The following is a 24,443-nucleotide window of genomic DNA, read 5'->3' as shown; positions in this document are numbered from 1 at the left end:
ATTAGCCTTCTAACAGAACTGAGTGAAGGATTGTGTAGTACTGCTGTTAAGAAGTCCTTAACAAAAATATCTTTTATGAAATCTATAACCAGTAGATCAGATGTGCACCACACCATACTCTGCTCAGGGTCGCAAATTTTCGAATTGATGGTGGTTCTTAGTCCATCCCTTGTCCTAATCCCTCGACCTAAACGTTGAAAGACCACCTGGAATCTTTGCTTGGACTCTAAATATTATATGGCTACAGCATTCCAACATGGGTTCTCCCTGCACACAGAATTGTCAGAGCTCTCTCTAATCTAGGAGCTGCAGTGTCCAGCGAAGCTAGCGTGGTTGCGTTTGTTTCCCAACACTTGTACTGCATATGACTCCAAATGCAGTGACACTATGTCGTCCACATCCAGTTGACTATGCTGTAACACCCGGGAAAAAGGTTGACACATGAAGAGTTTTCCGTGGCTGCTAACACGCTTAGTCAGCACAATCACTAGCAGGATGAGTGGGCAAGTCAAGGAAGTATCTTCCTTACAAGTATCACGTCCCAACTGCTCTTTAAACGCCACAGGATCCCTATCACAGAGCAAAAAAGAGAAATACACAAACAACCCTAAACCAAATTTATCAGTGACCCCCGTTGCGTCCTAGTCGTGCAAAGACTAGGCTGGTTGTTTTTAAGATCTTTTCAGCCAAATGCAAAGCTACCTTCAGAAATGTTTTTTGCCCACGTGGATCGCGCAGACGCTAATTACTAACGGGCTAAGAAACACGCAACCAGGGAGACTGGCCGCACCTCCGGGAATAAACTGGCACCTCTAGAAATAAAGCTCCGCAGCCAATGCGGCGCCACCGCCCGCGGGATTGGCGGCCTTGGCCGTGACGTAGCCTGGGCGGGCCGAGTCGGTTTGCGACAGAGGCCGCGGGTCCCGGCCGGGGAAGCTGAGAAGAGGTATCTGCAGCGCAGTGCTCGGCCCGCGAGCTCGCTCTTCGCTAGCCCGGAGGGCTTCTTTCTCCAACGCGCGATTCGCCGGCGCTGCAGAGCCTCGGCCCCTAAACCCGGCGGGTGTGTGAACCTGAGACCAGCAGACCCCGGCGAGGCCAGGACTCCCCAGCGCGAGGGCTGCAGGGGACGCAGAGGTTTGGCCTGCGGGCGCGGGGGGGCGCGGGGCGCGCGCGGGGCGGGCGCGGGGCGGGCGCGGGGCGGGCGCGGGGCGGGCGCGGGGCGGGCGCGGGGCGGGCGCGGGGCGTTTCCCGGGAGGGTGGCCAATCTGTGCAGGGCCGAGGCGGGATTTTCTCTTCCGCTGGAGCGGTCCGGGCTGACTCTCCTGCTGAGAGAGGAACGGGAGCTGCTGAAAGCGCGACGCTGCGCTGGTAGTTGCAACACTTGAGAGGGGAACCGAGTTGCCCGGCGCGGCTGCGGCCGCGACCTGAAGCTGCACCGCTGCGGGAGAGGTCCGAGGGGCGCTCGGCTCGGGCAACTTCACTTCTTCCGCCTCTCGAGAATTGGAGGGGTGGAGAGGTGCCGGGGGTTTGGAGAAGGGCTTGTAATGAATTCTCAGGACCACCGCCTCCTGGAGCGTGGAGGTATTGGTGCTCACCAGAATACTTAGAAAGGTTGGGAAACTATCGCGTAAAGTAATGGGGTGGTGAGGGGTGGGGATCGTGGGTAGCCCCGGGAGCGCGGGACCGCCGATTTGCTTTGAAAGCCGCAGCGTCCGGCGGGGTTGAGCGCCGAGATTTGGGGAAGTGGGAGCTGCCCGGGCGGGGCGTCCCGAGGAGACTCGGCCACGCGCTGTTTGTTTCCTTTCACTTCCTGCAGCGGCCGCTCGCTATGAGGAGGGGAGCGGGCCTAGGGCGGAGCGGCCTCGTCCCCCGGGCCTGAGCGCCCACCCGCTGCCGCCGCGGGACGTCCCCAACCCTCCGGGGCTTTCGGCCATGGGCGCTCGGTGAATAGGCGACGTGGGGAGTCGTGGACCTGCCACTTCGGGAGGTAATGCTGGCTCAGTTTTGAGTGGCCCGGGGAGAGCGAAGAAACCCTAAAATGGAGGACTTTACTACCAGGACGTACGGCACTAGTGGCCTGGACAACAGACCTCTGTTCGGAGAGACGTCGGCCAAGGTGAGTGCGGACCCGGATTCCAGGGTAATGGGTTTGTGTGTGTCTGCGCTCCCGCCCAGAGTCCTGGTTGCGGCCCCGGGAAGCACTTGTGGGTAGAAAGAGCTGTTTCTTCTATCCTGCTTCCCTCTTAAGATGTTTGTCCTGCCACTTGGCTCCTTTTTGGGGGTAGGGTTGGCCCGGAGCTCTGAAAGCAGGGTTGGGGGGGGCGGGGTGGAGAAAAGTTCAGGAAGTTCTGGGCTGATAGGGGCCCTTCAGGGGAGTGCGGAAGCCTCTCTCTCCGTGGGGGATCGAGTGCTAATCTCTGAGAGGCTTCAGGTGTGAGACCAAAGCTTTCGTAAGAAAGAACCCTGCAGAGGTGCTTCTGATTAGTATTTATCTAGAGCCATTAAGGGTTTATACTGAGGCAGCCAAGCAAAGAAAAAGAGGCTTGGAATGAGATTTTCTTTGATGGCATTCCATTCCTGGAAGGGATCAAAGAGTCTCTGGACCTAAACAAGCTATAGTATCTTGTTTTAGCCTTCTGACAAGGATAATGCCTTCTTACAAGCTTTATCATGTGATGCTCAGGGCCAGTAATTGAAGACAGAGCTCTTTTCCTGTCTTCAGCCGTAACTTTGAGTTGTTTTGGCAAGATTAGCCTGTGGTTTTTTTGTTTTTGTTTTTTTTTTTTCCAGCTAGAAAGTGATCTTGGTAACCTTTCACCCCTGAAAAAGACTTTCAGGCCTCTCAGAAAGGAGGGCACATGTGGAGTCCAGAGCTTCTTGGGTTTCTCAGCTTTGGCGGGGGACCTCTAACACCAAGGATTGGAAACTTGTACACCCGGGAGTGTGGGGCATAGTCCTGATTTTGGGCTGCCAGCCTGCCACAGGACAACTACTTTATTTTTTAAATTCTTTGTGGATGTCCTTGTTTTCTTAAAGTATCTTAACAAGAAAATGCTTTAAGCTTGATCTCTAGGAAGATGCACCTTGTTTATTTGGGGGCTTTGCATAATCCCTGCCCACATTGCTTGTGGTTTGAGAAGCATGGTTGTAGTTTATTAGACGTACCTGTTTCTGCTACAGTTATTGAGCATTATGTGACAGGCCCTGGGGATCCAAGGAACACAGGTGAGGGAAATATGTAAACTAATGGGATGCGTTGGATCTGTGCTATGGCGGGGCATAGAGGGGGTATGTTGGGGTACACAGGAGAAACTGGTCACTTTTGTTTGGGAAGCTTTGGCAAGATCTTGGATGGCTTCTCCATTCAGATTTTCTGATAGCCTTGGGCTTTCAGATATAAATGTCCCTGAATTGGGGTTTAACAAGAAGAGGATTTGAGTCCTGGAGAGTGGAGGCAGCAGCTTGCTGCTTGTTGGACCCAGGGCACCTGACTGTCCAGCTGTTCCAAGAGCTAAGAGGTTCACTGTCAGCCTCATGTGCCTTGGTGCACAGATTGGGATTCTGGGTGATGTAGACTCCTGACCCCCTTTTTAAGCCCCACAGCCCCTGAATACTGAGGTGGATGATTTGGTAATGGACTTGATTTATAGAGGCACTGAGAAATATTGATGTTTTCTGACTTGCTTGGGCCTAGATAGTTAATGACTGACTGTAAGTTTCCTATTGCCTGTGATCAAGTTGAAACCATCCAAGAACCTTTCAAAATGTTTATCTGTTGGCTTCATAATTATTTAGTCCAAGAGTATATGGGCCTGGCATTATTTAGGCAGCTTTGGGCATTTATAACAGAAGATTTGGCTACTCAGAGACAACGTTAAGAATAAGATAATTGGGGACCTGGGTGGCTCAGTCGGTTAAGCGTCTGACTTCTGCTCAGGTCACGATCTCCCCGTTGAGAGTTCGAGCCCTGCATCAGGCTCTGTGCTGACAGCTCAGCGCCTGCAGCCTGTTTCAGATTTTCTCTCTCTCAAAAATAGATAAACATTAAAAAAAGTTTTTTTAGATAAGATATAATTCCAGATAACAGAATTGCTCCCTTTAGCCCCCTCCATGAGGCTGACAGAATAATTGGACATAGAGAAGTTACACAGAACTGAGAAACAGACCAGTGGTCTGAGGATGGGAGAAAACCTCGTGACTTCTTTTTTTTTTTTTTTTTCCAGTCAGCACAAAAGTGTTATTTCTTTTAAGGGTAACAATTAAACCATATCCAAGGTCTTAACTTACAGTTAGAAGCCAAAGTGGCATCTATTTTTATTTATTTTAATGTGTATTTTTGAGAGAGAGCACACGTGCGAGCAGGGGAGGGGCAGAGAGAGGAAGACACAGAATCAGAAGCAGGCTTCAGGCTCTGAGCTGTCAGCACAGAGCCCGAATGCAGGCCTCAAACTCAGGGACCATGAGATCATGACCTGAGCTCAAGTTAGATGCTTAACCGACTGAGCCACCCAGGTGCCCCCAAAGTGGCTATTGAAAGCATTAGCTATTGAGGTGCAGTACACGCACTCAGGGAAATTGCTTTGCCATCTGAAGCTTACATCAAACTTTGCTTGGTCGACAGCTGAGCTCTGCTGGTGCCTGGGTGTGGTTGAGGGTAAGAGTATATCTGTGCATCGTATGTCTTACAAGTTGAGATGTCAGGTGTGAAGAGACGGAGATTTGTGTCTTTAAGGACAGCAAATGATTTTATTGGAGGATCTGAAGTGGGCAAGGCACAGGAACTGGGTAGGACATGTTGCAGTGGAGCCGTTCCCATGGAGGACAGTCAGTGCCAGAGCAGGCTGGGTTCCTGCAGACCCAGAGAAAAACCTTCATTGGCCCCTACGTGTAGGTTTTCCCTGCTTGCTCTCTTTCACATGCTAGGAAACTGGACACAAAAGTCACTTAACAGTGAGACTTAATACATTACAACTCCTGAGGAGAAAATCCAGAAAGGGGAAAGCCTACGTCCTGTCATAATCTGAAAGAGCCTCTGAGCTTCCAGTAACCATGTTTGCTCTACAGCAACTGACCACATATAGCCTCTCAATTTTAAGTCGAGAAAGGACCAGAGAGCTTTAGGTCCAGTCTCTAGCTTTAAGGCAAAGGTGACTGAAAGCCCACAGAGCAGAGCAACGTCTTAAGGGAAGTCGTGTGTCCTCAGTGCCACAGGCACCCTGCTAGGCGTTCCACTTTCCTTTGCTTGGTCACCCAATTCCTTTGTGAGGTGGGCATTGTTACTTTGGGAATTAAGGAAACCAAACACACAGCAGGCTGCTTGTTGAGTCACACTACTAGTGCTTGCCTGGTAATGTTTTAACAGCTTGCTTTCATGAGTTGAATAGGATAGTAAATGGTAAATTATGCAGTCTGTGCTACGTACTTTGTTTTTTATTAAAAATTCTTTTTTAATGTTTATTTTGGCAGCACACGCATACAAGTAGGGGAGGGGCAGAGAGGGAGACAGAGAATCCCAAGCAGGCTCCACGCTGTCAGTGCAGAGCCCGATGTGGGGCTCAAACTCCCGAACCATGAGATTATGACCTGAGCCTGTATCAAGAGTCAGACGCTGATCTGACTGAGCCTCCCAGGAGCCCCTGTGCTACATTCTTTGAAAAGCACTATAGACATTCACATACCAGTTTTCCATTCACAGGAAACAGGTGAGTCACAGAGTAAGTGAAAGATACTAGAATCTACTGTAGAACAACTGATATGTAACCCAGTGGGACTCGAGCAGCTCTCTTGGGCAGTCTCTGAAGGAACTTTTGTTTTCACCTGTACGGGATGCACATACTTCATTTACCAAAGTCCAAACTTACTCAAACTTAGAGTTTGGTAAATGAAGTATGTGCATCGTGTACAGGGATCCCATACTCAGAATTCTGCATGATGCTTAGGAATACCCTCTCACATAGAGCCATAGAGGGAAAGGCGAAGTGAAGCAGTTCTGTCATTACCTAAATATTGAAGGGATAATAGACAAAGAAAGAAAGGAACGATGTTTATCTTTTTGGAAAACTGTCATTCCTTTGGAATTACATATTGCTAGGTGGGGTAGCTTTAGAATCCTGGTCAGAATGTTGTTTTCATCTATTTTTATCCATTCCCAAGTTCTGGGATATAGTTATGTATATTCTCTAGAGTGAAAAACAGCTGTTGGCACAGTTACCTGGATGGATATATCTGGGATTTCCAAGCCTATGGTCTAGCTTAGCATTTTCTAAAGGAGCACTAGCCAGTAGAAATAAAGTGTGAGCTGCCTATGTGATTTTAAATGTCGTAGTAACCATGCTAAAGTATAAACAAGTAAAATTAATTTTAATACGTCTTATTTAATTTCCTATCAAAAATACACTTGAGGGGAGCCTTGGTGGCTGAGTCGGTTGAGCATCCGACTTCGGCTCAGGTCATGATCTCACGGTTCGTGAGTTCAAGCCCTGCATTGGGCTCTGTGTTGACAGCTCAGAGCCTGGAGCCTGCTTCCGATTCTGTGTCTCCCTCTCTCTCTCTCTCTCTGCCCCTCCCCCACTTGCTCACGCGCACATGCTCTCTCTCTCTCTCTCTCTCTCTAAATAAACATAAAAAAGATTTAAAAAAAAAGTACATTTGAGGGGCGTCTGGGTGGCACAGTTGGTTAAGCTTCCGACTCTTGGTTTCAGCTCAGCTCATGACCTCATGGTTTATGAGTTCAATCTCCATGTCAGGGTCCTTGCTGACAGTGCAGAGCCTGCTTGGGATCTCTGCCCCTCCCCTGCTCACTCTCTTTGTCTCTCTCAAATAAATAAACTTAAGTACATTTGAATGTACAATCAATATAAAAAGCAGACGTATGTTTACATTTCTGGACTAAGCCTTCAAAATCCAGCGTGTATTTTTCACTTTGAGCCCATGTCAGTTTGTGCTGGACACATTCCGGGTGCTCAGTAACCACAAACAGCCAGTGCTACATTATTGGACAGCACGGTTTCTGAAGCAGGTGAGTTCTTAGTTACAGTGGTTCCATAATCATTATCACAAAATATTTTTCTTTTCTGTGGGACTTCTCAGAACCTTGAATATGGCAATTTTCTCAGGGACTCTGATTGGAGAGAGTGATAAGTAGTACTTCTGGACTGTTGGTGATGTAGCCTTTTAGGACTGGCACGAGGTGTTGTGTATGGAGTTCTTAGCTCCCCCATGGGAGTGTTCATGAGACCAGTTTCTACAGGACACCCTTTGGGAAATACTACCGTACAAAACCTCATCCTTTGCTCCTTCCTTCCTTCCCTCCCTCCCTCCTGAACTAAAACCTGGAGAAATTCCCCCTCTCTTGTGCAGGGCAGTCTTTGTTATTATTATTGTTATTTTTTATTGTTTTTTAAGTTAATTTATTTGGAGAGCACACACACGAGCAGGGTGGGGGTAGAGAGAGAACGCCAGGCAGGCTCCAGGCTGTCATGCTGTCGGCACTGATTTACGGGGCTTGATCTCATGAACTCTGACATGACCTGAGCTGAAGTCAAGAGTCCGATGCTTAACAGACTGAGCCACCCAGGAGCCCCTCCAGGACTGCCTTTAAAAGTATGCCTTAGGACAACACATAGTTGGGTGTCTTTCTGTGTAATGGAGGGGCGCTATGTTAACCTCAAGCTTGTGAGTCAGTCTTCGTTCGGTTTGCTGGCTACCTTCCCAATCATCTGAAGTCCGTGTGTTCCAGTGCAGATGGGGTGAACCCAGGCCGGGAGGGAGAGGATGGCTGTCTCTGGGGAGAACGCAAACCAGCACCTCCTTGCTGGAGCAAGTGGGAATATGCTGGTAGAATATAGTATAAACTGCCTTCTAGACCAGCCTATTCTGTTGATTTGTCACTGATCCCCAAAATAAGTGATTCATTTTCTAAGGGGGTGGTGATGGTGGTTGGATGTTATAGAAGAAAATGAGTGACTTTGGCCAAGGTGCATACATTGAACTCTGATGATCGGGGTGGGGGTGGAGCGCTCTGTGTAGAGGACAAGTTACTGGGCGCTGAGGCTCAGATCTTTGGTTCCAAAGGCAAGAGTTCTGTGTACACAAAACATATAAAATTGTTGGGGGCGGGGGGAAGGTCTTTTTATGTCCGGTACTCCAGTTAAAGCAATTCAGACTTGGGGCATGTGGCTTCTGCAAATGATAGTGTCAAATGAGAGTGCTCCTTTGTGTCCTTTTTTTGTGGGAGGGTGGGTTTAAAGGTTGCTGCTTAATTAAGGACAAAGCTGCGATTAAGATGGTTATGTCTGGCTGCCGCCCTTCCCCCTGCCTAGAACCCTGAAGTCTTTCCTCTGAGGGGTGCAGGCTTCTAGCTTCTTTCCTCTTGACACGGCTTCTGGGCAAACCTCAGAGCACAACTCCTGTCTCCCTCATGGGAGAGGTCGTAGCCCAAGGGACCAGATCAACCGTCCCCTTGCCTCTCAGATAGCCTGACAAACCACTTTGAGTTGCGGTTTCTTGTGCTGGAGACAGTTCAGGATGATTCAGGCCATCGTTTGTTTCTTCCCTACCATAATAAATTTGCTCTTTCTCATCCTCAGACCAGAGGACTGGGGATCTCTGGGGGTTGGACTCTGGCAGAGGTAACTTGGGAAGGCTCTCAGAGGATGCTGGTGCATAGAGAGGGCTGAAATGTCTGGGTCTTACCCAAGCTGTGTGGACACTCAGGGCAGGCTGGCGCCTCTCCACCCACCTCTTTGCTTTTAGCTGTCTCCCGCTGTGGGCAAATGCTGTTTACCTTTCCGTAGCATTGTTGCCGAACCCTGAAATCGGATTGGTGATGTGCAGTAAGCCTGTCTCTGAGTCACTGGGTGTGAAGCAGAGAAAGTTGTAGTAAGAGGAGGGCAGCCCAATAAGAAGACAGGGGAGCATCGCCAAATCTGAGTTGCCCTATTGAGCCTAGGAACATGATTAGCAGAATATGTGGCAGTCATGGCAGGATGTGGATGGGCCTTGAAACTTCTCAAGGGGGCCTCGAAACTTCTTGAGGTTATCGTGTGCTGTCTTCAGAGTCTTGGTGCCAGCCAGAGGGTCCTGGTATGTTACTTGTTAACCTGGTGTCTGTTACCGGTTCTGCAAGACAGACATTTCAACTGGCGTCCCACTCCTGGTCTCTGTAATTAGCTTCAGGAAAAAGAATGAAAGGACAGAGTTAATAAATGTGTTGCAAGGTGCCGAAGGAACGTGTCTGTATGCAGCCCCTGAAGTTACTACGAGGGAGAGCCTCTTAAAGGTTTAAGTGAGTAAAGCAACCTGTTCCTGAGGTTCAGCACCCTCTCTTCTCCAAATATCTGAATCCTGTTCCGTTTCCGTCTCCACCTTAGAGCCTTTCTTAAAACCCAGCCTGCACCCATGCTGCCCTTAAAGGAGCCTGGTGGCCAGAGGTGCCCCCTGGAACTTAACTCCTTGTGTTGTCTGGGATTTGTTGAGATTGTGCCTTCCTGAACCGAGTGTAACCTCCTTGAGAAAAGCCAGCTGCCTCATTTCTCCAGCCTCTCTGGCACTGGGTGTAATGCCTTACCCGATTCTTGGAGTTACGTATGCTAAGCCTTAAGTGAAAACGGAGCAACATCAGAAGGGTAACCTACATTCTTGGGACATACTGGGTGACAGTAGAAGAGGGGGCTGGTGTTCAGAAACCTGGAACACTGGATACCACAACAGGAAATGGTGCTTCAGGCTCTCATGCAGTTAGAGTCCTCATGTGATCCTCTCCTTGCTGAGCTTCAGCAAAGGGGCAGGTAGGAAACTTCATACAGTATTGCGTAAAAACTGTAAACCGAGGTTGGCCTCTAAGAGGGCTGTCTGGTCTGCTGAGTTGTCCTCTCGATAGGTGTGAGTTTTGCAGGTGTGTGGTGGTGGGCTGGGTCTACTGAAATGAGTCCTTTTTTTCGTACGGTCAGTCTGTGGGCCATGTATATGTATGATCATACACACACACACACACGCAGCGTTTTAAAGTTTATTTTGAGAGAGTGTGTGCATGAGAGAGAGGGGCAAATGGGGAGAGAGAATCTCAAGCAGGCTCTGCACCGTCAGTGCAGAACCCAGTGCAGGGGGCTCCATCTTATGAACCGTGAGATCACGGCTTGAGCTGAAATCAAGAGTCAGAGACTTAACCAACTGAGCCACGCAGGCGCCCCTCTAATATTTTTTGAGCTGCTTTAGGATCAAGTGGGTTGACAAATTTGAGTGTCCCTGTGGGAATGATGGAATGCATTTGAAATTGGGGCTGACTTAGAAATTGGGGCCAGGGTCTGGACTGTCTCCATTCCCGCTCATCTCTGAGGACCCAACATGTCATTGGTAAGACACGTCATTAGATGTAGAAATAATACCAATGCCATATTAGCAGCTGTTGACTGGCTCTGGTAAATGTCACTCTGTTCTAGGGGCTTGACATATATTATCTCTGAATCCTTAGAGCAACTGTACATGTTTGACCACTGTACAAATATGGCAATTTAGGCTTAAAAGTTGAGTGACTCCTCTAAGGACATAGGCTGGCATATGGCAGGAGAAGAAATCTGCCTGGTCCATCAGGCACCTCACCTCATAGTGTTGTACTCTGCCTCCTGTGCTGAAGGTCATGGCACATAAAATAAGGCATTTCCTGTGGGTACCAACTCTAGGGATTATTTTGCCCCTTAAACTTGTGGAGTAGGTTCGTTCTCTATTTTTACTGCTGCCGAATGTCCCTAAGTGGTGCTTTAATAAAATTAATACATTTCAAGTGCACATGTCTATGAGAAAGAATCCGGTGGGATGGATATACAAAAGTATTCACAAATGCAAAGTACTTCAAAATACCGATCTGTGAAATAAGGGAAACACTTAAAGATGTTTATGCATGGTACTTTGTCCAAAAGGAGATGGGGGGGCTGTTGGTGTTCAGATGTACACGCAGTGGTGGTGGTCGTGGTGCATTTGTGAGAGTTGGGGGTGTGAAGGTGATAAAAGCATGGGCGTGTCTGCGTTCTCATAAATACTGTCTTACGCTGCCTCTGCTCCTGGCATCGTTCAAAGTCCCATGTGTCTTCAGGAAGTCTGAGCAGTAGCACCTATGATCAAGTGCACTATCACCTAGATTTTGCCAGTGAGATAAGGTGTCCCCTGGCTTTCCACCCTTTGGATGCTGTCCCTAGGTTTGCTCCAGATGACAGTGTGAGGGGTGTTCCTACTTAAGAGTATGTAGCTCTGGGGGAACCAAATGAACCCACTGGAAGGTGTGAGATTTCCTGCTTCATCTGGGCCCCAACCTTCCACGTTTTACGTCCTCTCGGTATGTTTATTCCTATAGGGCTGCCTCTTAAGACCTCTGACTGGGCCATTCCCAGAACTTTTCTGACAAGTTTTGCACTGTGATTTGGAAGAAATAAAAGGAAAATCATTTCCGAGAATTGGCCACTTATTTATGGTATTGGAACCCTTACGTTCGAGAAATGCAAAGACTTTTGAAACAGAATTGTAGGATGTGGCTCAAGGGTCTGAATCACTCAGTCTGGTTAACAATGGTAGGAAGTGGTGTCCTTTGGACATTTCATACGTGCTGAATGGATTGTTTGCTCTTTCCCTCATAAAAGAAGATCATCACTGTCTTTAATGATGTGAAGCTCTTGTGGGTTATGGAGGATAAGTTTTGAATTTAAAATGGGGTTGAGGCCTTTATTGAAAGAATGAGCAAAGTGCTGGAAGCTTGCTCTAGGGGCTAGAGAAAATTATAGTTGGGGCACCAGATCGGAGGGCTTTTGAGTCTTAGGCCTTGAAGCAAATGTAGGATTTTTGACGGGAGGAGGTGACTGGGAATCCCAAACAGGAGGTCCAGCTGTGTCAAAGGGGTAGGAGCAGGAAAGTACAGGAAATGGTAAAGGAACTCTGAGCACCACTGTGACAGAGGAAAAGCTGGGCTGGGCGGAGAGCCTTGAATGCTGTACTAGGAAGAATGATTTTCTTCTGGAGGCTATAGGTTGTTGAGTATGAATGTATGTATGCTTGTATTCAGTTATTAACTGAGCGCATACTATGTCTGTGGAGGTGTAATATATGTTGGGTAGTTATCTTTTTTCACAGAGCATGTGTGTACCACATGGAAGATAGAAAGGCATTAAACAAATCATTTTTCTTCTCTCTTCCTTATTATAAGCTTCAGTCATTCTGCACCTCCCCCCCCCCCCTTTTTATTCATCTAGTACCCAAGCTTACTCCTGCTTCAGGGCCTTTGCACATGCTGCAGTGGCTTGTTTGCAATACCTTTCTGCCAGATCCTTGCCTGTGTCATTCCTTTCCCTTATAAAGGCCCCTGCTCAGTGTCACATCCTCAGGATTCTTTGACCTTTTTTTAAAAATAGCCCCCCATCTCCACCCTGGTCACTCTCCATTGACCCTGTTTGATTTTCTTCCTAATTTCCTAACACTTTGCCTGTAAAATGAATGGAGAATGAATGACCAACATCAAAGTGGGATGAAGTATGGATGGAAGGCTCTTCCGATGTTGGAGGGAATTGAGATTTTTGGGCTGGAGATGGACTCCATGAAGGAGAGATTGAACATAAAGCCGGAAATGGTGATAATTACTTGAGCCAGGAAACGGGTGCAGGATCAGAGAAGCTGGTCACCTTTTGATCCTCTTCAGGCTGAAAGGGGTGGAAACAGGAGGAGTTATCTTCCTGTTGTTGGCATCTTATTTATTTATTTAAAAAAATTTTTTTAATGTTTATTTATTTTTGAGACAGAGAGAGACAGAGCATGAGCAGGGAAGGGGCAGAGAGAGGGAGACACAGAATGTGAAGCAGGCTCCAGGCTCTGAGCTGTCAGCACAGAGCCCGATGTGGGGCTCGAACTCCTGGACTGTGAGATCATGACCTGAGCTGAAGTCGGACGCTTAACCGACTGAGCCACCCAGGCGCCCCGGCATCTTATTTTTAAAAGGATGTCTGCTGATGTATAGGCTTCAAGAGTGGGATCAGGAAGCTGAGTTGAGACGGATCTGCAAACCGCTTTCTGGAGAGAGACAGCGACAGTTCACTCACAAGGCAGTGGCAATACAGTGAAGGCTCAGCTGAAAACAGGAATTTGCAGTAAACTCAGTGTGTATTTCAGCTGATATTTGGGCATCCAGTATGTGCTGGGTACTGTGGTCAGCAGAGGGAAATGACCAGTTCTACTACCCAGTTCTCTGGCACCTTTATACAGTCAGAAGGTTATTTCCACTCTGGACAGTGGCAGCTTCCCAAGCCACATAGCTTGGTTTTGTCTGAATTACAGAAAGGTTTTCCTGCCAGTGGGGTGATGCAGGCTGGTGCCAGGGTGCGCAGCTTGGAGAGAAGCATTGGGCTGGATTGCAGCCATGTGGCCGTGTGTAGTGAGTGGCCCACAGTGTAACAGTGAACAAGGAATACGTGGCCCCTGGGAGACGCATGGGAAACTGGTAGGTAGGGTTAGGACAGTCGAAAGGCTTCACAGCGAGGCTTCGTGCCAGAGCATAGAAGCGGTCGAGGGTTTGGAGGGACTCAGGACTGCGTTTTCAGAGCATGAAGAGCAGATGAACAGATCCACTGGGGAGTTTTCCATGCATTAGAAGCTGCTGACTCCATGGTCCGAAATTGATAGGGGGGCCCTCAAGTTAGAGCTTTGGTGTAACTGATGGGGAACGGTCTAGTCAGTGGGTGTACATAGGGCAGAGTGTTGCAGGAATATAGATGTGGCCGAAGCAGGTGCTGAAATAAGTGAAGTAACTGAGACGAGGGGAAGAAGTCGACCGGTTATTGCCAGGGACATATATTTTAAAGAGGATGCTTTAGTCCATTCGGGCTGCCACAGCAAAATACCACAGACTCGGGGATTTTATAAACATCAAACGTTTTTTTTCTCTTTGTTTTCGAGGCCGGAAGTCCGAGATGAGGTGCAAACACAAGCTACAAACTCACATGGCTGAAAGGGCGAGGGAGATCTCTGGAGTCCCCCATCAGGGTACTAATCCCATTCCAGAGGGCTCTACCCTCGTGGTCTAATTATGTCCCAAAGACCCCACCTCTTAATATGGTCACATTGGGCATAAGGGTATCAGCCTGAGAAATTGGGGGACACAGACACTCAGCCCGTAGCAGAGGATATATATATTTTTTTTCAACGTCTATTTATTTTTTTGGGACAGAGAGAGACAGAGCATGAACGGGGGAGGGGCAGAGAGAGAGGGAGACACAGAATCGGAAACAGGCTCCAGGCTCTGAGCCATCAGCCCAGAGCCTGACGCGGGGCTCGAACTCAGGGACCGCGAGATCGTGACCTGTTTGAAGTCGGACGCTTAACTGACTGCGCCACCCAGGCGCCCCCCCCCCCTTTTTTTTTTTTTCCGTAGCAGAGGATATTAACTGAAGTTGCTAACTCCACGTGGCCCGTGAAGCAGGGAACATCCTGCACCCTACAGCCCAGCCCAGTGCACTGGGGATGAGTATGAGGGTGACACAGTCTCTCTCGGGGACCGCGTTCAGAGACCGAGGCAGCAGGGGAAATCCAGGGTGTGGAAGAAGTCTGCAGGTCCACGAAGCCGTTTGCTCACATGGAACAGGTTTTGGGGGCTCACAGGGATGGCTCACAGGACTTGCAAGTGTGGGTATGAGGACTGATGGGAGAACATTTAGTGGGAGGGAGTGGGTGTGCTGGGATCTCTGGTGTTTGAGGAGGAGCAGGGTATTAAGGAGTCACAAAGTTAGAGGCGACACCAAAAATGGAATTCTCAGTCTTACCCCAGCCCTTGGCCCCTCTTGTCTCCTTCCAGGGAGTGGAAGGGCACGTTTCCATGGCTTTGTCCCTCCAGGGGTTTTCTTTTCTGCAGAGACCCTCCTGTTTTCCTTCCTCCTACTCCCTGGGAGTGACCACCAGCGCTGCCGAAGGCGGACTCCGCAGCAGGGGCTGCTGCCGTGCCTCTGAAACCAGGGCTTGGTCTTGCCCTGGCGGAAAATGCATAACTGGGCTTGTCCTCACATAGGGAAACCTAGATAATTCCATGGAACTAATGGGACCTAGCCTGGGAGGCACCAGTGGGCTATCGGGCCTTTGTGGCTGGCAAAAACCTGACGTTGTGGGCTGTGGAACCAGGCCGTCACTTGGGTGCAGTGGTGTCCCCGTCCCCGTGCTGCGGCGTGCCCATCCCGGAACGGTGAGGCCACGTGCTCTGCTGCCTGGGAGCTGAGATTTCTGAGGAGCCGGGCCCCCATTGAGTGATGAAAGTGGCCTCTGGTGGTGAGAGACCCTCTAAGGAAAATGCCCTCTGCTGCTTCTCTTGACGATTCTTTCCTCAGAGCGCAGGAGGTGTGCCGGGCTGCACGGAAGACAGGCCGCGTGCCTCGCCCTAAGCTAACTGCCAGTCCTGATGGAGGATACGGCTCAGAGAGAGTATTGCGATGCAGGAAGCATAAATCTGGGCAATGTGATCTTGGAGCCCCAAGACCAGCACATCTCTTCCTGAAGGGCGGTGAGGGGGGAGGTGGGGTATGCCCGAGGATGGTGGCCAGAAAGGAAGGACAGTGGACTTGCTGTTCGAGTTGAGCTCTGAAGGGTGAGCGGTCAGATAGGGAGTGTGGCACGTCAGCCATCCCACCTCCCACCCTACAGCTCACTCTTTTGAGAACATTACGCCCTTTGTTTATCTTGTGGGTCAACGTGAGACGGTTATGTGTTAAGTAGCTGTGTTTTCTGCATTCCTGTATTTGCAGAGACCCATGCCATGAACTCTTAGATCCAGAAGTTTGTCTCTTCTAATGATCCAGTGTGCTTAATAATTAGCAAGCCCTTTTAAACCCTATTGCACTTCCCACTTGGTTGTCAGGAGTGCTTAGGGCTAACATTTGAGCTTAAATCAGAAACGTTTTCTTCGCTTCAATTTATATATGTTCATCATCTATCTTTCCACTTGCCAAACCCCTTTAGAAAATCTGCCTTGATCTTTTTATTGTTAGTTAAATGGGTTAGAATTTTACTACAGTAGCCCAAGTCCTGAAATCCATTTTGGAAGTAGACAAAAAATAAGTGGCTCTGGAAATGTTAGCATTCCAAACAGTCTAGAACCAGGATGTTTCCAGGTTGCTGAGGGCAAATGCCAGTTTTTGGTTATTTGGGGAGTTACTGCCAGTTTCCTCCCAGAGCCATCATTAAACACCTGAGCATTTGACATGAGTTTGGGGTTCTCTGTCTTGTATCAGGATGCTGGCTAATGACTGACCAGGCAAGATTGGGGGCTCCTCTGCTTTTTGATTGCTGGGGAGTAGGCCTTCTACTCTGGCCCAAGTGCAGTCTGAAGCTGATGATTCAGAACCAGAAACTGTTAAAGCAGGAAGGGACCAGATACCATGCAGCCCAATCCTCTGATGTGGTAGACTCAGAGTTAGCCAGTGGCAGAATGGAGATGAGAACCTTCGTCTCTTTAACTCTTAAAATTTCAGGGTCCACACAGATTAGCTTAAGGATTCTTAGACCTTTGGCCTCCATTTTGCCAAGAGCATTGGATAGACTGGGCCATTACCTGCCTTATGACCTTGACAGATGAATCCCATTGAACCTAGGTACTCATTAGTAAATGGAGATTGTATGTTCCTTACTTTACGGGGTTACCTTCTGCCATCCCAGGTACAAACCATTGGGATGTATGTTCTTCGTGTTCTCCTTCTCCATTTCAAAGTTAGATGAAGACTTAACTGCTTTGGGCCCAGGCTGACTCCAGCCCCTTTTCTCAGCTCCGACAAAGCTGGCTCAACTATTGGCCATGTCCATTTGCCATGCTTTTGTTCTCTCTGGGGTCTTGGTTAAGTTCCTTCTTCATGGGCCACCTTTTCTTTGCTTTTTGTTCATCTGCTAGTCCTCTTTCAGATTTGACTTTCTAATCTTAGGTTCTCTCCCTTTCGCCTTAGTGCCCTCTTGAGCGCTAGATGGTACCAACTTGTGGAAGGTAAAGACCATTTTATTTGCTGTGTTTGCATCTGGAATATAGGAATTTTTTTCATTTTAATGAGATATAATTGAGATGTTTAAATGAATAAATCGCTTACAAGGTTATACATGCAGAATTCCTCACAAAACTATACTCTATTTTCTGTGCTAACGTGTACATATATATTTATATATACATAATATGCATATAAGCTAAGACTCTGAACTTGTTGCTGAGTCTTTGGCAAGAATGTCCCAATTCTGTATCCTATCCTGTCTGCAGGTAGGATCAAGGCTGATTCTGATCCTGTCGGGCTTTCTGGGGGAGTGAAAATAAGCAGCAGTACAAGGTCTGAAGAAAGATCTGGGAGGGGAGAAGTTTTGATAGATGGAAATAGGATAATAATAAAACTGGGGAAGAGAGTTTCTTTGAGAAATTTCTTTTCATGTACTTTTTTCTGATTTGGTGCATATTAGTTTGAAAACTGCCCTTTGAAATGCTGACTATTTATAATTATTTCCTTAGTGTTTTCTCTTTGGAGACTGGGACCTGGGAGAGCTACTAAAGCCTTGAAAAGTAATCTCTGTGCTAAGTGTCTTGTTCTGGTTGTCTAGACCAGCTGTAGCAACTGTAGGTGTTCTTCCAGTGAGAAGTGTCAACAGAATCCACTCTCTTGGCGTTGAATCCTATCTCCTTCACTTACTGATCTGAGACCTTGGACAAATTGTTTCCCAGAGCCAATTTTGTCACCTGTAAGAGTCCTAATGCCACTTCACCCCAGGATTTGTAGAAGATAGGTACAAGGTCTTGGCATAGTTACCATCCCTTCACTATTACTATTATTTTTCCTCCTGCTCTGGATCCTAATTGGCATCTTGCTGTTTGGACATAAGTGATGCTTCTTGGCTACCTCAACGGAACCTCTTCCCTGTCTTCTATTGGTAAAACAGCTGTTGTTGTGAGGTAAAACCTCACAGAGCAGACTTTTGTAAACTTTTGCAAATCCTTGGAACTCAGAGCAGATATTCTCAGTACAGACAGGAGTTAAGTTGGACCTTTTTCCCAAGGTAAAGACAATGGGGCTCCCATTAATAGACGGTCTCTACATCTTAGGTTAAGACACACACACACACATTTGTCTTGCATGTGGAAAGAAGTGATTAGTGATCGTAATTTTCCCCTGGGTCTCTTTGCTCACAGATGGTTGTTGCTGGGCAGGCTTCTCTAGCTATGGGATGAGAAGTGAGGGTGTGGTCAGTTGTTACCTTTGTCCTCCACAGTGTGTGAATTGCAGTGGCCTTGGTCTGCAGAGTGGTCTGTCCTTGATTAGATCAAACACACCCAGTTTAATGCTTGGCTTTCCTTCACTTTTCCCTCCCAGCTTTGCCTGCCTCTTAACTTTGGATTCTTATCTTTAAATGCAGACAACTTGAAAATGGCTCTGAATTCAGTTGCTTCTCTGTGCTTGTTCCTGTGCCCTTCCATCTGTGAGCTTTTGTTTTCTGGCTGCTCGTGGTCCATATTCCGCTGGTCCTTCCTCAGATGTTACCAGAACACTCATTAACACCACTGATTGCTCAGTTTTGACTTCTCAGAAATAAGACTACTTGGTATTCTCGCTGCCTGAAAATAGTGTTTCTTAAATCAGGTCTTAAACTCTTAGGACTTTGTTCTGTAAATCCATGTATTATACATTACTAATATTATTATATATACACTAGTTTTATATATGTATAAAATATTTGAACTTTTTAGTCCCTACAGCTGAAACTTTATTTAGCCAGTGATCTTGATTTGGGAAACATGTTAAAAGTTGCTTTTTACTTGCTGTATGACTTTATGCAAATAATTTAACCACACTCAGTGGACCTAAATTTATATTAACTTATAAAATGAGGATTGAATTACATGAGAAATTAAAAAAAAATTTTTTTTTAATGTTGGTTTTTTATTTTTGAGAGAGACAGCACAAGTGGGGGAGGGGCAGAGAGAGAGACAGAGACACACACACAGAATCCGAAGCAGGCTCCAGGCTCTGACTGTTAGCACAGAGCCTGATGGGGCTCATGAGATCATGACCTGAACCGAAGTCAGATGCTCAACCAACTGAGCCACCCAGGTGCCCTAGAAAAATTTCAAACCATCCTGTGGAATTGATTGGGTGGGCACAGGAATGAAGAGAAGGCTCAATGGGTAGGACCCCAGGCTGCAAATTCAGCCATATGATTCTACTTGTGTTACGTATTGAAGGTTTTTGCTACTAAGTTGGAAAAGCACTGGACTAGATGGTCTGAGATTGCCTCCAGCCCTGGCATGGTGTGACCTCTGCTAGCAGAAGCATCTCCTTGTAAATGACATTAGAGAAGGACATGTAAGCAGTATCACAAGTAGGTCCAAACTCACGGCACTCAACATCACCTGCAGTCTGGTTCTGATCTCTTCACCACGGCTCTGGGCTGGCCATCCTAGTGGCTCCCGTCCCTTGGCTTCTGTTCTGACTGTTCCCAGTGTGCGTTGGAGTACTGATAAGCATCCCTTGCCCATTCAGTCCTTCCCAGCTTTCAGAAGACTGTAGTGTAAAAATGGCCTGTCCTTTCAAGGAACCATTTCTTTCTTTTCTTTTTTTTTTATTTTAAATATTTACTTATCTTTCAGAGGGAGACAGAATATGAGCCGGGGAGGAGCAGAGAGAGAGGGACACACAGAATCCAGAGCAGGCTCCTGGCTCCACGCTGTCAGTACAGACCCTCATATAGGTCTCGACCTCATGAACTGTGAGATCATGACCTGAGCGGAAGTCGGATGCCCAACTGAGCCTCCCAGGCGCCCCAAGAAACTTTTTCCAACTAGTTGTCCCTGTCTTCCTAAAGTACCTTTTCCACTCTGGTGGCTCAGTACACTTTGCCTTTCTGGCAGTTGTATGTATGTGTCAAGCTCAGAGAGAGGCAGGAGGACCTTGGTGTCTTAATTCTAAGTCACCCCAGTGGCTGGCATTGTACCTTTCTGAAAGTGGATCCATCACAGGGCTAAACAATTATTTTCTATTTCAGGATCGAATCATCAATTTAGTTGTTGGCAGCTTAACATCCTTATTGATTCTAGTAAGTACCTTTATTTTGTGTCTTCTGCAGGCTCTGAACCAAAGTTATTGAAAACTTGAGTATTGTGGTTAACACTCAAACCCAAAAAACAAAAAACTTAAAAGGGGCCAGTACGTGACCATGTGAAGTACTGAAGTCATAGTTAAATTAATGCTTTCAGTTTCATTACTGCTTGAATAAAACTGCAGTTGGTAACAGGAAGAGCTAAATTGATTGCAACCTTCAGTTGAGTATATGAAATAGCACACAGCAAATAACTCGATTTTCTGAGTTTGCCTTGTCTAGGAACGTTGTACATAACCCACAACTGCCCCCTTCTACTACCTTAATTTATTACTAAAGCACATTCATTATCCTTTGGTTTAAAAAGATTATTTGGTCATGTAACAGTTCGGCATCCTGTGTAGTATAGCTTGGTGTTATCACTGTAAAGTAAAGACAAGCTATATTTTCTGTGGTCTAAAGATGCCACATTTTTATTAAGTCTACGAATTTTAGTGAAGATTGTTTCATTGACTTAATAAAAAGAATGGGTATCATGTTTTATCTATGGTAGAAATAGAACTCCAGTGTATTAGAAACCTGAGTATTCTCCAGAATGTTCAGCAAAAACTGTTTTGGTTTTCATTTTTGTTGAAGTATTCAAAATAACATAACAAAGGTTGAACTTTTTCCAATGTAATCCTTAATCCTGGAATGAGGTTTAAATGCTTTCTAATCTTTTTGTTAAGAGGGTTTTCTGGAGCTTCGCTAGTTTTCTGAGCTGTGATGTTTTGTCTCCTTTGATGAAAGAGGAAGAGGAAGTGCTAAGAGAAGTAAGACACTGGAACAGATTTACAAATACTTTACTATTAACATACCTGGTGGTAGATACTATATAATAGGACATTGCTTAAACTCCAGTCTAGCCTACTATTGGAATTACTCCTAAGGCCTGACACAGTTTCTCTTCATACAGGTAACGCTGATCAGTGCTTTTGTTTTCCCTCAACTACCTCCAAAACCGCTGAATATATTTTTTGCTGTCTGCATCTCTTTGAGTAGTATTACTGCCTGCATACTTGTGAGTACTACTGACAACCCTTGAGGGCAGACTGCTGCAGTGCCTACCTAGGACAGATTCCCAGCCTTAGATCTATAAGAAGGGGTGTGTCCAGTTACCCCCTAGTCCTGGCCCCACCAAGAATGTTAAGAATTCTCAGTATTTACTAATTTTAGATATTTTATTTATCTTTGGAATCAGTTTCCTTTTCCCTTAAATCTCAAAGTTCCTATCTAAAGGAAAACTCTTTTCCTTTGAAAGTGAAAAACAAAAAACCCCAACAGGAGGAAGGGGAAAAAAAAAAGAGTTAAGACTTGGGTGGCCAAAACTTAAGGTTTAAGTTTAACTTACTTAATTCATCTTCCTTCAAGGGCTACAACATACAGGGTCCAACATGCTTTGGCAAATGCCAGTACTGCTCTTAAGGGAAGAGATACATAGCACTCTGGATTTATTTCTGATAATTACAAAATTAGTCTATTTTAATCTCTGTGCATATCTACCCAAATGAAAGTAATTAACCCAAGAATCTCCTGGGAAATCTTAAGCTACAGTTGTATCCTTATCACAAGAATGTACAATTTTACCATAAAGATGCTTGCCTTTTACATAAAGGAACAAAGATGGTGATAGGTCCTCACTTGGATATTGGACAGGTGCTTAGTCATTCATTAGTTGGCTTGTTGTTTCATTTCTTTTGAGAAGAGGTAGAACCAAAACTATAAATGACATCCTTAAAAACAATAGTTTTGATTCACATGGGGCTTAAATCTTCATAGTGATGTTTATCTAAATGACTTCATTTGCTCAACTCCTATGATCTGAGGGAGACTTGGCCCACGCCCTTCCAGAGCCTTTGGAACAAAGCTACCAGAGATGCTCCCCACCCTCCCAGCCTAACGCCCCGGAATGACACACAGGGTCTAGTTTGGTATAAAAGCTCTTATTTTGTATTGGCAATCTGACTCTGCTCCGTGAATTTAAAAGTTACCCTCCTTCCCAGTACCTAAAGAGAGCTGTACTTTTTACTCACATAGAATTAAAACAGATCTCCAAGGTACAAATTCTTGGATAGCTGGTCAATAACTGGATGACTATCGGTTTGAACTGAACATTACCAAAGGTGAGAAAGCAGGAATAAGCATAATCTTGGGTGTGGACGCTCGGTACTACTAGAAAAAAGGGAAACAAAATTACATTCTGGCTGCATTAGTTTTAGGAATGTAGACTAAAAGTAAAGAGGGCCTCATTGAGGGAGAAAAGTTTATATGGATGAAATCTGTCACAGTGGAAAAAAAGATTAGTTGAATTGAAATTTTTTAATGCCAGGACCAGTGACTGTTAATTAAACTTTGATTTAATGCTTCTTTTCTTTTTAGATCTACTGGTATCGACAAGGAGACCTAGAACCGAAATTTAGAAATCTAATTTACTACATCTTATTTTCGCTCATCATGTTATGTATATGTGCAAACCTGTACTTCCATGACGTGGGGAAGTGAGTCTGCCGAGGAGAAACACTTATCAGGTCTCTGCGAAGCTGTACACTTGGACTGTAAGAGCTGGGTCAGGTGTGCTGAAGAATCTCCTGTGCAAGTCTGATACATGATTTTCATGTTAATTGTAAATCTAAAATTCCCTCTTGCAGGGGAGACGTATCCTAGATTGCTTTGCTTTTTTCTTTAAGGAGCTGATGTTGCACTGAAACATTCCAAACCTTAAAGCTCAAACAGCACAAGCAATTTTCACTTTTGAAATTAAAATTTTTTATAATGTAGGTGCATGGCGAAAGGCTATGTGACAATCTTGCATTTTAAGACAAATATTCTTTTATTTCTGTTAAACTGAATATACAATTATTGTTCCCTAGGCAACCAACTTTTGCTTATAACTACAATTAAATTTCACATTAACAAAACACAGACGGTGAAAAGACAACTTTGATTGTGAAGATCTAATTACAGTAATAAATAAAATAATTTATACAAGTTTTTTTTTTGTTTGTTTTTGTGTGTGTGGCTTTTCTATTGGGGTCATGTTCATTAAAATCCTAGAGGCTAATTTTGGTTTAACCTTCTCTAATACAGGAATGACTCTTGATTTCTTTCCTTTGCTAACAGAAGCAAATTTTGTGTTTTTAAACTGCCTGAGAGGGAGAAGTTAAGTGGCACCCCACCAGCTAATGCACTAAAGTGAAGGGCAGACTGCAATACCTTCCTCAACTATTTCCTGGGTCATCTGTATAGCAAAACGTGTAAGAAACACGCCTGGTATGGGGTAGGCAACTTTCCTTCCTTTGTCATTTAGTTTAATTTTACTTCAAAGTGCTAACTTTGTAAACCAACAACAGGGGGTTCCGAAGGGGTGAAAAGTCTGCTTAGCTTCTGGTGAGCTGTGTTGCCACTCTCTTCCACATTCCCTTTAAAAGTAGTAAAAAACCTGTAGTGAATTTTAATTCTTTTAATGCTTTTCTGTGTACCCAGCCTAAATCAGCTCCCACTGCCAGCAATGGGTAAACCAAAAGCAACCGCCACACAATTGTCTCTTAGGTCTCTCTCTCTGTGTGTGTGTGTGTGTGTATGCTGGTTAACTTTCAGACTAAGGATACTTAACATTTTTGAGGGTCGCTGATAAGCTCCACACCATGTTGACAGGACTTCTCTGAAATATGAAAAGGCCTGCTTGAGAATGGATAGAGCCATGTCTGATCTTCAGAGATGAATATCACTGCTTTTAAAACAGAGTAGTTAAGCTTTGGTGATTGTAAACTTTTTTTCAGTAGCTGAATGAAATTCCCTGCTGTCAATTAACACTAATCACAGGGATCTATGCAGTTAAGTCCTCCATACTCGAGTCACCTACACACTGTCATAAGACTAGACCTCAGATGATCCATTTAAAGGAGGTAAAAAGTCATAGCAGCAACACTGTATGTGGCTTCAGCACTGTAGCTATTTAAAAGCCATAGGAATGGTAAATTCAGCCTCTTGGGAGTTGCTCCTATTTCTTTGGAGATGTAATTAACAGTGTGGCTTCTTTGCCTGAGGTACCTGTCTTTTAAGAATTACCTAATGACAGTTGACCAAATCTTCAACATCCTTTGAGTCTTCTGAAACAGGACTGCCCAAAGATGATCCAATGATATTTGATTCTTCTCGATGATGTTGGAGTATTGGATCTGTAAGAAGTTAAGTTTTAAGTGTATGTACTCTAAACCAGGTCAAGAAGTTAGAGTAAGTACTCTACCAAAGTGCAAAGTTAAACAAGATGATGTACTACTGTTGGATCAAGACTAAAACAACAGAACTAAGGAGCCTGACTTTCCCCT

At 45.8% G+C, this 24,443-nt stretch overlaps 2 protein-coding genes across 9 annotated transcripts in view; one reads left to right on the top strand and one right to left on the bottom strand.

Moving 5' to 3' along the window:
* The first annotated feature begins 888 nt into the window (after nt 1–888).
* TMEM243 (transmembrane protein 243) lies at nt 889–23,103 on the top strand. 4 transcript variants are annotated; one of them, XM_043588748.1, is made up of 5 exons: nt 889–1,134; nt 1,817–2,116; nt 20,023–20,073; nt 21,032–21,136; nt 22,495–23,103. In XM_043588748.1, exons 2-5 carry the CDS (start codon nt 2,039–2,041, stop codon nt 22,615–22,617), a joined length of 357 nt encoding a protein of 118 aa, XP_043444683.1. In that variant the 5' UTR covers nt 889–1,134; nt 1,817–2,038; the 3' UTR covers nt 22,618–23,103. The 4 variants fall into 4 exon arrangements, with proteins under 4 accessions (XP_043444683.1, XP_043444684.1, XP_043444682.1 ...); XM_043588749.1 differs by lacking the exon at nt 889–1,134 and adding an exon at nt 1,268–1,449; XM_043588747.1 differs by lacking the exon at nt 889–1,134 and adding an exon at nt 1,268–1,581.
* Nucleotides 22,922–24,443, bottom strand: part of DMTF1 (cyclin D binding myb like transcription factor 1) — a 44,957-nt gene continuing 43,435 nt past the window's right edge. For all 5 annotated transcript variants that reach the window (XM_043588744.1, XM_043588741.1, XM_043588740.1 and 2 more), the window contains one exon: nt 22,922–24,293. In XM_043588744.1, coding sequence (XP_043444679.1) covers nt 24,184–24,293 — 110 coding nt within the window. In that variant the 3' untranslated portion in view covers nt 22,922–24,183. The remainder of the gene's footprint in view (nt 24,294–24,443) is intronic.

This window comes from Prionailurus bengalensis, chromosome A2, assembly GCF_016509475.1.
Source record: "Prionailurus bengalensis isolate Pbe53 chromosome A2, Fcat_Pben_1.1_paternal_pri, whole genome shotgun sequence".
Classification (NCBI taxonomy): domain Eukaryota; kingdom Metazoa; phylum Chordata; class Mammalia; order Carnivora; family Felidae; genus Prionailurus; species Prionailurus bengalensis.
The sequence above is the reverse complement of the archived record's forward strand: the minus strand, read 5'-3'. Positions and strand labels throughout refer to the sequence as shown.